The sequence below is a fragment of the Haliotis rubra genome, unplaced genomic scaffold, assembly GCF_003918875.1.
Source record: "Haliotis rubra isolate DU_JTF1 unplaced genomic scaffold, ASM391887v1 Scf652, whole genome shotgun sequence".
In the NCBI taxonomy this organism is placed as follows: Eukaryota; Metazoa; Mollusca; class Gastropoda; order Lepetellida; family Haliotidae; genus Haliotis; species Haliotis rubra.
The window spans coordinates 420,445-435,651 of NW_025767360.1; the positions used below are offsets into that span (position 1 = coordinate 420,445).

At 38.0% G+C, this 15,207-nt stretch overlaps 3 protein-coding genes across 4 annotated transcripts in view; 1 reads left to right on the forward strand and 2 right to left on the reverse strand.

Annotated features, from left to right (window-relative positions):
• LOC124257222 (adhesive plaque matrix protein 2-like) overlaps positions 1 to 15,207 on the forward strand; it is a 136,972-nt gene that overhangs the window by 26,055 nt on the left and 95,710 nt on the right. The window lies entirely within an intron of this gene.
• Positions 1 to 15,207, reverse strand: part of LOC124257218 — a 56,794-nt gene that overhangs the window by 4,015 nt on the left and 37,572 nt on the right. The window lies entirely within an intron of this gene.
• On the reverse strand, positions 1,851 to 13,347 carry LOC124257223 (cartilage matrix protein-like). 2 transcript variants are annotated; one of them, XM_046691244.1, is made up of 5 exons: positions 13,252 to 13,347; positions 5,953 to 6,004; positions 4,806 to 4,885; positions 3,779 to 4,321; positions 1,851 to 1,913 (listed from the first exon to the last, which is right to left on the reverse strand). In XM_046691244.1, exons 3-5 carry the CDS (start codon positions 4,876 to 4,878, stop codon positions 1,891 to 1,893), a joined length of 639 nt encoding a protein of 212 aa, XP_046547200.1. In that variant the 5' UTR covers positions 4,879 to 4,885; positions 5,953 to 6,004; positions 13,252 to 13,347; the 3' UTR covers positions 1,851 to 1,890. The 2 variants fall into 2 exon arrangements, with proteins under 2 accessions (XP_046547200.1, XP_046547202.1); XM_046691246.1 differs by lacking the exon at positions 5,953 to 6,004 and having other exon boundaries at positions 13,252 to 13,340.

A 15,207-nucleotide genomic window follows, 5' to 3' on the forward strand; every position in this document is an offset into this window, starting at 1 on the left:
GTTGGCTGGCCAATCACACACCAGATGCTGTTGGTTCCAGTACAGTCCAGGACTACATTGCATTCTATGGAAAATAGCAGTATTGCCGGGTCTGGGTTCTTGGCACTGAATAAACCGGGAGCAGTCGCTGGGGTCAGGTATGTACCCAATACCGTTGACATACCAGCAACCACTGCATGGATCTAAAACAATACAAATAATGTTTTTACTTCTTTTGGGATGAACGGCAGTGCACCAGGTACTGATCGAACCCCCTCACCCAACTCGTGGCCGCAAAGTGATGGTATCACGTTAACCTGTAATTCACAAACAATTTTGCCTCCATAACAGAACGAGTCTTGTAAAAATCTGAAATAAGTGACATTTTAGTCTATGCATGTATGTCTATGCCTCCAAGTTGGGAATAGACTAAGATTTTACCATTGCATCCTTCTGTGTTGCAGGTTTCTGCGTATGTGTCTGTGGAGGAGCCTACACAGTCAGCACCGCCGTCTCTTGGAGCAGGACTGGTGCAGGTTCTAGTACTTGTGACACGTCTAGATCCACCTCCACAAGATGCTGAACAGTCGCTTGTGGTAATGATCCAGTTTGACCAGCCCCCATCAACTAGAAATAATCGATGATAAGCGAACTAGACATGATCAAACTTGTGTAATCTGTTAGCTGTTGAGAAACACCATGATGAATTCAGCTGAACTGTCAAACAAAGATGCATATTTATGTTCATTACTTCGTTTTGTGTAAAATATAATGACGTTTGGGACATATTTTTGAGTGGCAGAGACTATGAAATTGTATAATAGTGGACGGCGGTGTGATATATTTAGACTTGTGTATACTGAGACAGAGTTCTGGAAGGTACTACACGCACAACAGCCCTATGGGCCTTTCCTTTATAGTGACTCAGGCAGTTGGAGAATGTTCGAAGTCTTCTTTCTTTGGGGTATAAGGAGAGCCAACCCTTGCCTATCATCTCATATTATATCTCAAGTTACAAGATCACAATTGTGTGGAGATTATACTGACCCTTGACACTCAGCCTGGGCCTATTTTGGAAACTTCACCATTGTTGCAATGAGGTGAATATTACCTTCTTATAAAATCATTTCTTTTTTTTGGTATCATATTGCCTCTGAATTTGTACTGAGATTTCTCTTTTGTACTGTTTCTGTAATACCTTTGTAGCGATTTGTATTATTTTGTGGTGTGTTATTTTACACGTACTACAAGTACATATTGTCTGTCATATAGACATATGCTAGTGTACCTGGAATATTGTTTCTCAAAGACTAGCATCTACGGCGTTAACACTTTAGCATCTGGCTAAACGTACCTGGACATCGATTGGTGTTGCAAATCTCTGTGTATCGATCTGTAGGTGATCCTACACAGGTCTCTCCACCGTTGGTAGGAGAAGGGTTGGTGCAGGTCCTGCTCCTGGAGATGGTTCTGGAGCCTCCTTCACAAGATGCTGAACACACTCCCTCAGTAACCGTCCATTCAGTCCAGTTTCCGTCAACTTTGTGTAAAAAGAACAGCTAAGTCAGAATGTATATGTGCATGTAATTATTTGTACCTGTATATAATGTGTAGGTATCTCTAACAAACACCTTTTCTACGTTTTTACATCTATGGATGATATCTTTGGGGGGGTTATTTTTCAGTATTAACTTTCCAAGTTTTATACTGCCAACAGCAAATGTTTTAGATATACGACTATGACAAACCTGGGCAGCCATTGGTGTTGCAAACCTCTGTGTATCGATCTGAAGGTGATCCTTCACAGTCCCGTCCGCCGTTGCTGGGTGCTGGGTTGGTGCAGGTCCTGGTTCTGTAGATGGTTCTAGAGCCTCCTCCACAGGATACAGAACACACACCGGTAGTGTCCGTCTACTCGGTCCAGTTTCCGTCAACTGTTGCCATAAGAACAGATGATACAGATATCAAGGAAGCATAAACACAAATATGTTCAAATCCATATATGCATTTAGAAAAAGATGTGTGACATTTTAATCCACTAGTCCAGATTGATGAATATATGTTTATATTCCAAAGAGTACAAGAGTTAAAGGTTTAATTTAGTTTCAGCCATGGTCTCTATCAATTCCCATAGCTCTTTTCTGAAAAAATATACTTTTCGTTTTTTTCACTAGCTTCTTTTTTTAAATTTGAAGAAGGCAAATGTACATTTCTAATTTAAGAGTAAGCTCAATATCAGATTGACATGGTTCAACACAAAACCTCAACGCCAAAGACTATCAATCTCGATTCTTTGCTGAAACTGGTGACATTTATATGAGTGAATCGATGAAATACAGAAATGTCCTGAAGGCTGACTCTCATAATTAATAGAGGGAAGGATATTTCAAAATCAGTACGTCAAGTATTATTTCTAATAACCGATATACAAGATATGACATATGTAAAGGCAGGCGAAAGATTAAAGGTGGATATGAAGGCGAACCTAAATTTAGATTGACACAAAAGTTCATCATCTTTGGTTTAATTTAGATATACAAAATGTTTGATGAATGTTTGGCTTCGATTTTCATGTTAATTGCTACAATAACTCGCTTACTTATAGAGCGGCACCTATTTGAGAATTTATAAAGAAGTGTCAACTTTAGTACCGTGAGATTACCGGTTCTAACTAAAGATGTGTGGCTATAAGGACATTTTTGAAAAATCGTGTTTCATCTTCTCGAGAGGGCAGACAATTGCCATGTCTCATGACCGTAACATAGATATTGGAACATTTTGCATTACGTTTATTGAAAATATATACAAAACAATGTAATACTGTTCCTTGAAACATGGACAGTATCCTCTTATGTTTTATTCTCTCCCCTATGTTTTATTACCTCCCTTTATGTTTTATTCCTACTTCTATTTTTCATAATGTCCCTAGCGTTTTATTATGTCCCCTTCGTTCTATTCACTCCCTTTTGTTTTATTTCTTTTATTTATGTGTCTAAACTCCCGATCCAGTAAATCGCGCCTCACGACAGCATGGGTTGTTCAAGACCAATTCTAAACCAGATCTTCACGGGTTCCAGGCAACATGACAGTGGCATGTAAATAATCAATATTTAAAAAAAACAACTTGAACGACATTTAGAAATGGTCGGGAGAGAATTTCATCAGATGATAACGGAGTAGATATATACACTTAATAAATACATTTACATTTATCTACTTTACATTGTATTCCCTCTTATGTTTTTATGTTTTATGTTTTATTCTCATTCCTCCCATATGTTTTATTTCCTCCCTTATGTTTTCTTTATTTCCCTTATGTTTTATTCTCTCCCTTATGTATTATTCATCCCTTATGTTTCATTCCCTCCCTTATGTTTTATTCTCTCTCTTATGTTTCATTCCTCCCTTAAGTTTTATTTTTTCCCTTATGTTTTATTCTATCTCTTATGTTTCATTCCTCCCTTATGTTTTATTTATTTCCCTTATGTTTTATTCCCTCCCTTATGTTTTATTCTCTCTCTTATGTTTCACTTCTCCCTTACGTTTTATTTATTTCCCTTATGTTTCATTCCTCCCGTATGTTTATTCTCTCCCTTATGTTTCATTCCTCTCTTATGTTTTATTCTCTCTCTTATGTTTCATTCCTCCCTTATGTTTTATTCTCTCCCTTATGTTTCATTCCTCCCTTATGTTTTATTCCCTCCCTTTTGTTTTATTCTCTCTCTTATGTTTCATTCCTCCCTTACGTTTTATTTATTTCCCTTATTTTTTATTATTCTCCATTATGTTTTGTTTCTACCTTTGCAGACCTTCTGTACCAGACTGAGGGTAATATTGTTGAGTTCACTAAAAGAGCTGATATTCTTGACATTGGCGTTAGATGAGGCAATGTCTCTCAGTTCTGATATTCTGATACTTGAACCGATTCCAATTGCAAACATCTCAATGCCGATCGCCTTAGCAGCTGTAGCTTCCTGAGCAGTTCTCTCGGGATAACGTGACCGTCCGTCGGTGATGACGATGCCTACTTTGGGAACGCCAGGACGACTCTCATTCCTCATAATCTCGGTCATTTTGGCGATTCCAAGGTGCGTGTTTGTTCCTTCCTGGGGGTGTTCAAACTGGTTTATCTGGGTCTGCAGCTGGGACCGGTTGGTGCTGAGGTGTGCTACGTCAGATACAGACGAACTGTACACCACGGCACCAAACATTTGACCTTCCTCTCCAAGGTTCAGCCAGTTTGTCAACTGAATAAGGGAATCCTTCAGAAGGATAAATTCGTCATCTAAGATGCTGTCAGAGCCATCTACAACGGCTACGACATCCAACAGGTGCGCGCAGTCTGAAACAGAAGTATGTGTTCAAAAGGGTTTCCAAACATTAGTTCAATTTTCATTTTAAACGTTTTATAAGTTTTAAGTGGCCAAATCGACATTGTTTATTATTTTCCCGTTATGCCTTCGAATACTCAAATTTGGTAAAATCATATGGTAACATGCAGCTTCCAGATGAATAAACGCATCAACAAGGGACAAATGACCAAACATAAGCTTGTTTGGACTTTTACTGAGCCCAAGCCTCCAAAGTTTTCGGATTTTAATACACAATCACAAGTCACAGGCAATGCGACCCAAATAAATGAATTTGAAAAGCACCTGATTCGAAAATCGACTTCTGTAATATTTCTTAGCTGGCTTAACGCCACGTAAAGTAAACTTCCTCTTATGACGGTATTGTCTGTAATCAAGTCTGGGCCAGACAACACCGTGCAAATTATTATATTGAAATTGATGAGGTGATGTACTGAATGTTTATCTCAGTCTTACTCTGGCCAGACACTGCATGAACACCGAGAGCGAGGACAATCACCGCGAACCAGTTCCCTCTGTTCACATTCATGGTGAGACTGAAAACAAAACGTGTTTGCGTCCGTGAGTCGAATGACGTATCCAGTGATGTTTCTCTAAATTCATAGTATGTCTGATGAATGTGAGACGAAAACAATCCATATCGTACAAGTGTACATAAACCTTCGAGGGTCAGTGCAGTAAGACCACCCCAATCTTGTCGAATGTGGGCTGAAAACAATTTAAAAGCATTTCTTTCAAATAGTCAAAGACAAGCCAGTGACTCTACAGTTATTAGAAATTGATAGAACAACTCGGGATTTTCAAGAAGCCGCACGTTATAAATCTGTGCCAGATGCAAATTGTATGTATTTCTGTATGAGACTGCTGTTCGGCTGAGTGACTGAGTTTTTCCGTCACATTGGCAACATTTCAGCCATGTCCTGACGACAGAAAGTCATGACGACAGAAAGTCACAGTTCTTCTTTTATAGTTCTTCTTTATAGAAAACTATAATATGACAAAAAATATTTAATACGTTTTAAAATGCTAAATTATTATTCAACACAGTATAGAATTGGGCTATCGATCGCCATCAACCACAATTAAGCCAACATACTGGCGACCATTATTAATGCTTGTATAGGGCCCGAAAGTAGGTTACGGCACTTCGCAAAACCTTAGTACTTCTGGTGACAAACGACGTTTCATACCTTTTCGAATGGTCGCATGATTGTCAGTTGACAATAAGGAACCGATAATCCTTGCAGGAATAACAAATTCCCGATCTAACATTCCCCAAATTAGTCAACTATTACGACTGTCAACAGCTGTGACAGCCAGGCATAGTTGTACACTTGGTCCGGTCTAGTAGAGTATTTGGTGGTCGCGCAATTTGGAACCAGAACTGGTTCTCCAATATACGCTTGTCACCGGAAATCTGGTATCGGAAGTAAGCTGGGCCCCGTCCCGCATATCGCAAATTCGCGCTCGCAAAGGGAGCCAGGAACCAGCTTAGTACCGGAAGTAGCGCCTAGTGAGATTTACAGGCCCTATACTGAAACATTGGAGTAGGTGAGCAAGTGACACAATCCAGATACACAAGTTTGTGTTAACACCTACCTACCTATTGAGAAGAGTCTGTAGTGCCCGCAGTTGTAGTTATTCGACGAAGTTGGCTGTCAACGAATATAGTTATACTTTCTTGAAACCCTTCATCGAAGGACAGAAAAACAACTATATTATGATAAAATATACTACGCTAGCTTCAGATCATTTCAAAATATCAAAATACTATACCACAACACAATAAAGAATGTATTTAAGAAGAAGAAGGGTTTATTTTGTATAAAGGCCATACGACCCATCGTACAAGGTGGTACAATAGTGATTTTAGTTACCATTTTCATACAACAACGCTAACAGGAGCAGAATCAACATGTTCTAAGAACTGGACAAAATTATTTATGATGTTATTGTCGGATGATGTACATATGCTGCGGAGTGAATAATAATATCCATGGACCGTTTTCGGAATGTAACGCCGACGCATATCCTCATAGCGTTTACAAATATAGACAATATGGATTTCATCCTCAATACTTTTACAGTGTTTACATTACACAATATCATCATTGCAGGAGGCAGTACCTCTTCTAATATATTTGATACCTAGTGCATTACACCCTGATCGAAATAATGTGAACAGACGCTTGCACTTATTACGTATGTTCAATGATAAATATTTTTCACAGGTCAACAGAGATTTATGGGACTTATAGAAAGACAGCGAAGGAACATCTAGGGACAAATGCCACTTTTGCAGTTGTTAATTCTTTCAGTAAACATATATAGAAACATTTTTGTATCACCGACATCTTGTGAAATCCAAGCAGTACCAAAGCCAAGATAAAATAACAAATCACTGACATGCCGAGCCCATGTGGGACGTTTCCTGAATTCAATTTCAGATATTAAAAATTGATAACATTGATATGGATATCTACTGTGATGCATTCTTAATAATCTTAGCCAGTATTTAATACATTTGACATAATAAACATTGCTTAAGGGTGCCCTCCCACATCCCCATATGCAACAGCATTAGATGATCTGTAACTAATCTGAAGTAAAAATTTGCAAAATTTTCGACGGACAATTTCAATACTTTCTGTCTTTTTAAAACCCCATATCTCAGCACCATATGTTAGAATTGGTAAAATCTTTTTATCAAAAATATAAATCCTTCTGAGAGTGACATATCATATCGTCTTATAAATGACTTGATCGGCCACAGTGCCTTATTAGCTTGATCAGATAATGATTTACATGCCCTAGTCCAAATCAATTTGGGAGTTATCATAAGTCCTAGATATTTATAAATATTGACAGTTTCCATTCGAATGCCATTATAGAACCATTTTTCGTGTTTGGACAAGGGTCCACCCATTTTAAAAACAATAATTTTACTTTTATCAGTATGAATATCCATGCCCCATTTATGGGAATACATATGTAGGGCGTCAAGGCGGCGCTGTAATCTAACAACAGTATCAGCTATCAAAACCAAATCATCTGCAAATAACAGAGCAATAATATTCAACATATTTTCGGAGATAAATATACCATCATCAAACTTATTTTCTAAGGTCAATACAAGCTCATTAATATATAAAGAAAATAATACCGGACTAAGGACACAGCCTTGCCGAACCCCACAGGCGCTATCAAAATATTCAGTTAATTTCTTACCATACTCATAGGTTACAGTGGCCTTGACATTAGTACATGTATACATATTTTTAATCAACTTGAAAAATTTCCATGGATCCCATTTTGCAAAAGAACATACAGTAATTCAAACCTATTCACCATGTCAAAGGCCTTGCGAAAATCTATGAATGCAATATATACTAGCCACATAAAGAAACTGTGCATTGTCAAAATAGTATCCCAGTTGATAAGTACGATAACAATGTCAAGGGTACATATAAACTTTCATGGAGGGATCATGAGACCATAACAAGTCGGGAGAATTTCAATTGAAAAGTCAATCACATTCACGAGTCCACAAGCGGGACAGGGGTCAAACGACCATATCACAAGCTCAATAACGGGTATGTCCACCATCGGCATTGAGAATAGCAGTGCAACGACGACGCATAGAGCCTATCAAACGTGCAAGGAAGGCTTGTGGGATGTCACGCCAGATTCTCTCAAGTTCTGTTGCAAGGTCAAGGACGTTATCTGGCGGATGAGGAAGACGGCGTAGACGTTGATCCATCTCGTCCCAAACATGCTCTATCGGGGAGAGATCCGGTGAATTTGCAGGCCAGGACAGTAAGTCAACGTTGTGGTGTTGCAAGAAATCCATAGCAACCCTTGCCGTATGAGGGCGGGCATTGTCCTGTTGGAATGTTAACCCAGGGCCATGACGTTGCAGAAAAGGAAGTGCCACAGGTCGAAGAATCTGATCCCTGTAGCCCACACCAGTTAAGTTGCCCTGAACAATCACCAAAGGAGTTCTTTGGCGTGCTGTTATTCCACCCCAAATCATCACGGAACCACCACCAAAGCGATTCCTCTCCAAGACACAGGCCTGTGCATAACGTTCTCCACGCGTCTATAGGCACGTTGACGTCCATCACTATGGGAAATGTTAAACCTGGACTCATCTGTAAAAAACAACATTTCTCCACCAAAACAAGGGTCTGCGGACATGATTTCGGCACCACATTCGGCGAGCTTGTCGATGACGTTGTGTCAGGATAGGCCATATGGCGGGACGTCGTGGTTTGATCCCGCGATGACGTAACGTTATCGAACTGTATTGGGGTGGATACGGCGATGTCCTGGGATGGTTCGGGCAGTCATCACTGCAGTCTCCAACCTGTGGCGAAGATTGGTCACCCTTATCCATATGTCTTTACTTGGCGTTGTTACACGTGGACGTCCAGAACGTGGCCGATCGATGATGTCATTTGTGTTCTGGTAGCGTCTCACCAGTGCAGAAATGGTGTTCCGGTGGCAGTGGAAATGTGCAGCCACTTGTCGTTGAGACATTCCCCCACGGACCATCCCAATGGCCTCAAGACGTTGTGCAGACGTGAGCCTTGGCATGCTATGCGTTTCAATAGCCGTTTAATTTTTTAAACAGGGGTTGAGCTTTCCAAAGTGACAGTATTGTGTGGCATTCATTTGCTCTGTTTCTCTTTCCCGGAATGCACGTGCAAAAACGTATTGCACGTCTCAAGGACGAACCCACTGACGTCACGGAACTTGGCACGTGCATGCATGTTGGATACATGTCACTAATCTCTGAGTTTGAATCCTTATGTGTCTATACAGGTTTGATAAATTTAGATTTTAAATTTGTGTATGCACAGTTTCTTTCTGTGCCTAGTATTTTCCCATTCTTATGTGTTAAATACTTCTAAATGATTGTCTGGAGAATAAGATACTGTCCACAGTCGAATGGTCTGTCTTAAATCCACCGATATTCTCCAATTATCTCACGAAGTTGCAAAAAGTCTCATGGAGACATTTGTCCAGGATATGTTAAATATTCATTGGTTAGATGGTTATGATATATTTTATAGCCCTGCAATCAAATTGTCTAAATATGGACGTCTTTCAGGTGGCGTGTGTATATGTATTCATGAACGTTTTAGAAAGATGTACAAACAAATGACATGTGACGTAGATAATTTTATTTGGTTACAACTGTCAAAACAATTGTTTTCCACTAACAAAGATGTCAATCTATTTTGCACTTATATCCCACCAACAGGTTCAACGTATTATAAGAACAAAACTTCCAAATGTACAATGAACAATTCTTTTTAGACAATTTACAAGACCTATCATATTCATATAACGTTTTGTGTGGAGATATGAATGCACGTACAGGTGAGTTGAACAATGTACCTGTCACAGTTGATGATGATGATAACACAAACAATAACATGCATTTTATTGATGAAGAACATTATCCTATTGATGACACTGTTGTTAACAGCTTTGGTCAAATGCTATTAGATGGGTGTTATGCACTCCAGTTGTATATAGTGAATGGTAGAGTATACGGTGATATTAGTGGTGAATTTACATATTGTGGCCAACAAGGGTCTAGTGTGAATGATTATTTTATTTGTTCACCAGATTTTTTTCCAATTTATAAACATGTTTAGTGTTGGAGATGGAGTAGATTCTGATCATTTCCTTTGGAAATGACTTGTCAGTTCAGTAATGTCAACTCTAATGTCAATGATTCAGTCAACAATGTCAAAGAAAAACTTTTTTGGAACGATTCATTTTCAACAACATTTTTGAGTAACCTAAAGAAACTGATAACTCCTTGCTATGAACATCTCCTCGAGAAACTTGATTTTGATGTTAATGGAGCTATTGATGATCTTGTTCATGTGTTATTAGACTCAGCAGATTGTATGAAGAAACAACTCAGGTCATCTCAGCACCCAAGTAAAATACAATTAAGTAAGGAATGTAAAGCTGCCAGGAGAGACGCCCGTAAAACCTTGAGGGTTTTTCGGCGTAGACGAACAGACCATAACAGAAAACATTTTTGCAAAATGAGAAACAAGTATAAAGCTTGCTACAGAAAATATAAGACTGATATTTCTATACAAAAGGTGCAAAAATTACTGACTCCATACACTCTACTTCTAAATTTTGGAAATTGCTTCGGACATTTCGAGAAACGTCAAGTCCAAGATCAAACATTTCAAAAACAGAATGGCTTACTCATTTCAAGAATGTTTTCTCGAATGAATCAGTTTTTAATGACATTGATACACAGCATGATTTTATGGACGATTTGCCTGACCCCGATAATGATTTAGATATGCATATTTTAGACACCCCCATTTCAGAAATCGAAATAAAGGAAGCTATATCTAACTTAAAGAATGGTAAATCGCCAGGTCCTGATCAAATTATAATTGAAATGATAAAATGTTCGACGACAGAGCTTTTACCTTTTCTCCAAAAATGTTATAATACCATATTCGAAAGTTGTATATTTCCAAAAAGCTGGGCGTGCTCAATTATAATTCCAATACACAAGAAAGGCTGTTTTGATAATCCAGATAATTATTGAGGAATCTCCTTAATGAGCATCCTTGGAAAAATATTTACATCAATATTGAATACAAGAATTACAAAATGGTCTAAGCTGCATGATCTAATTCCAGAGGCTCAGGCGGGCTTCAGAAAAAACTATTCTAGTTGTGACCATATATTCACCTTATACGCAATTATCCAAAAATGCTTAACGCGCCGTAAACATAAATTGTATGTGGCTTTTGTTGACTTTAAAAAGGCGTTTGATTATGTTGATCGGCATAAATTATGGTTATGTTTACGAAAGGCTGGTTTTAAAGGCAAAATGTATAATATTCTAAAATCTATGTATTCCAAAATAAAATCACGTGGACGTTGTGGGTATGATACCACCGACTATTTTGATTTGCCCAGTTGGACTTCGACAAGGCTGTATTTTAAGTCCAATTTTGTTCTCTTTCTTTATAAGTGAATTGTATTTTGAAATTACAAATTGCGGTAAACATGGAATACAAATGTTTCCCGACATGACTGAAATATTGATTTTGCTATTTGCCGACGATGTTATCCTAGTATCAGATACTATAGTTGGACTACAAAATCAACTTAACATCCTAGAACGTTATACACATGATTGGAAACTGTCAGTTAATTTTGACAAAACAAATGTTGTCATTTTTAGAAGATGAGGCCCTGTCGCAAAAAATGAGAAATGGTCCCTAAATGGAAAGTTGATTACTATTGCTAATCACTATACTTATCTGGGTGTACTGTTTACCCATACAATGAATTTCAAGAAAAGTGTTACTGATTTGACATCAAGAGCCAAGAAAGCATTAATCAGCCTCATGACTGTATCCCAGAACTTAGGCGTTTTAACCCATAGTATATACTTTAACTTGTTTGATTCTCAAATTCAACCCATAATCCTATATGCCTCAGAAATTTGGGGGTTCCAAAAACATGATTGTATTGAGAAATTGCTTGTAAAAAAAATTTATCGGTTGGTAAATCAACGCCAAACTGCATGATATATGGCGAGTGTGGTAGATACCCTCTTTTTATCAACTCAAAAATAAGATGCTTAATGTATTGGTTTAAGATTTTCGGAATGCACGAACGACGAATTCCAAAATTAGCTTATAATATGCTTCTCAATCTAGATAACATTGGTAAAACAACATGGGCGTCACATCTAAGAAACCTTTTATTTTCTCACGGTTTTGGGTTTGTCTGGTTAAATCAAACAGTTGGCAATGTTGCCCTATTTCTTAACCAATTTCGAGAACAATCAATCAACATGTATCATCAAGAATGGCATTTCACATTAGAAACAAGTTCACGTTATGATCTATATAGGTCCTTCAAGAGTCTCATTCAACCAGAAAAAAAATACTTATCTGTGCTAACATTCAAAAATCTCAGGCGCAAATTTATTCAGTATCGACTTGGTCTTTCAGACCTATTCGTAAATAAGGGTAGAAGATTGTCAATAGAGAAATGTTTAAGATTATGTCCTTTATGTCATTCAGCGATTGAAAATGAAATCCATTTTACATTTTCCTGTCCATTTTATGTTGATCTAAGAACCAAACATATACCAATGCAATATCAGTCAAAATATCCCGAAGCTGCTTTTGTGTCAATTTTATCCTCAAATAATGAAAACGTTATTCTCCAACTTGCCTTATATGTAACACATGCGTTATCTTTAAGAAATGAACTGTTAAGCATTGATTAACTTTATTCCTTTCATCCTTGTATTATTGTGAGTATTTATATATGTATATCATGTATTCTCCTTGTATTATTGTGAGTATTTATATATGTATATCATGTATTCTCCTTGTATTATTGTGAGTATTTATATATGTATATCATGTATTCTCCTTGTATTATTGTGAGTATTTATATATGTATACCATGTATTCTCCTTGTATTATTGTGAGTATTTATATATGTATACCATGTATTCTCCTTGTATGTGGGTCGGAGGCCTTAAATACAATAAACACTTTGACTATTATATGTTCAGAAAACTCTGCGGGAATACCATCACCGCCTGGGGATTTGTTACATTTTAGATGTCTGATAGCATTTATTACATCCTGATTTGTCCCCTATACAACATATGTTAACGCCTACTTATTGAGAAGAGTCTGTTGTCCCCATAGCCGCAGTTATTTGACGAAGATGGTTGTTAACGAATATAGTTATACTTTCTTGAAACTCGTCATCGAAGGACAGTATAACTATATTTTGACAATATATACTACACTAGCTTGAGATCATTTTAGAAAAATAATTTTTTATGCAACACAATGTAGAATGTGTTAACACCTACCTATCGAGAAGAGTCTGTCGTGCCCGAAGTTGCAGTTGTTTGACGAAGTTGCCTGCTACCTGTCTCTTGGTAAGTGTGGTGTTGCATCAAAATGTCACGTTATATATCACGACCACACCAGTGTCACTCCTCCTTACATGGGCGTGTACCCCATGGTATCGCCTCCCAAATCCGGGTATCAATCTACTGCAACGCACCTGTCACCCTCGGTAGCGTCATGGTGAAGATCAAATAACCCACTCAAAATCTCTAGAATATTGTGGGACAAGGTAACTCGTACTAAAACAGCGTGAGTCACGGTGTTTGTTTGTTTCCTTGGTGTCGGTTACTGACAAAGCGAGTTGAAAACTGACAAAAATATCTACTTCTCAAGAGTCAGCTCTCCCGCCATGTGTAATAACCCATTAGCTCCAGCCTTTTATTGTATATCGGAACAAGCTCTTTTCCCTACGATTTCAAAGAGCATCATACGACTTTGTGTTTAGAAGTTGTTCGATCAAGGTTACAACACTTAAGGCCTTAATAAAGTTTTTAAAACGTTTAATGGTAGACATGTGGAGGACACTTGAAAATTTGCGTACCTGTGACCAACAATATCACCGATGCAATGCCCCTTTTTGACTTGTACCAGACGTTCCCGAGTTTTTCATGTGAACAATTGACTAGACTTTGCATGTGTTTGTGACGGTTGCGCCGTGTGGCAGGATAGGGTCACCTTTCGAGAGCAATTGCTGATGATTCATAAGCACTTGCAGTTCAGATTCCTGCAATCTAGTGAGTGCTTTTAGCAGAGATTTCTTATGGATATGGAAAGGGTGTCGCTTTATTATACTCGTATTGTGTATCCCAAGAATATCTGGAGCGGTGGGGAGAATTTACAGAAACGTCACAAAATACGCCATTCGACTCCCTGACTCAAAGGGGCGGTGGGGTAGCCTAGCGGTCAAAGCGTTCGCTCGTCAGGCCGAAGATTCTCCCCATTGGTACAATGTGTGAGGCCTATATGTGGTGTCCCCCACCTTTATATTGTTAGAGACCCATGAAGATCCGGGGTAGAATAGGTCTTCAAAAAGCAAAAAGCAAGCTTACCCCTGCATCATGTAAATAACATGTACTGCCTTTGTTATTTGTTTGTTTTTATTTCTTGTTTGTTTTTTTTGTGTGTGTTTTGTTTGTGTGCATGGTTGTTGTTTTTATTTGTTTTTTTGTTGCTGTTGTTGGTTTAGTTGTTTTAGTTGTTTTTTTATTTATGTTATGTTTTCTGTTTGTTAGTTTTTTGTTTGTATTTTGGCTTGTTTCTGCTTATTTGTTGGGTTTGTTTTGTTTTTTGTTGTTTTGTTTGCTTATTTTTGGCTTTTGTTGTTTGTTTCTGTTTTGTTGTTGTTGTTTTGTTTTTGGTTTTTTGTTTGTTTGTTTGTTATTATTTTTTGGGAGGGCAACAAACTTTCCAAAATTTATTTCCAGGGGGGTCCATTCTTTCTTACGTCAGTTTACGTTTTATTGTAAACGGTGATATTGTCATCAAGTCAAAACAAATCGGTCAGTTGATTTCGAAATCATGATGTCCTTTGGTGAACTATTACACAGACCTGTACCATGATACAGTCAGCTGGGTCACACATTGTCACGAAGGGTCACACATTGTCACGAAGGGTCACACATTGTCACGAAGGGTCACGGAATGACAGCTGCGGGATTAAATGTATAGATGTCATTGAGCGTGTTGAGACGTGTGTTTGGACAAAGATACTGTTATATGACTGTTATGTATATATTAGCTGATTGAAAGGTTTGTTTTGTTTTTTGATTTGGTTGTTGTTTAACGCCGCGCTCGTCAACATTCCAGCTATTTAGCGTCGGTCTGTAAATAATTTGCTCTGGATCAGACAATGCAGTGATCAACATCATGAGCATCGATCTACACAATTGGGATACGATGACGTGTGTCAACCAAGT

Bases quoted from the DNA above. Each gene is read 5' to 3' on its own strand.
- LOC124257223 (XM_046691244.1), bottom strand. From the start codon at position 4,878: ATGAATGTGAACAGAGGGAACTGGTTCGCGGTGATTGTCCTCGCTCTC. The intron at 4,322-4,805 runs GTAAGACTGAGA...CTTCTGTTTCAG, and splicing joins TCATGCAGTGTCTGGCCAGA to ACTGCGCGCACCTGTTGGAT. The intron at 1,914-3,778 runs GTAGAAACAAAA...TTATGGCAACAG, and splicing joins GGTACAGAAGGTCTGCAAAG to TTGACGGAAACTGGACCGAG.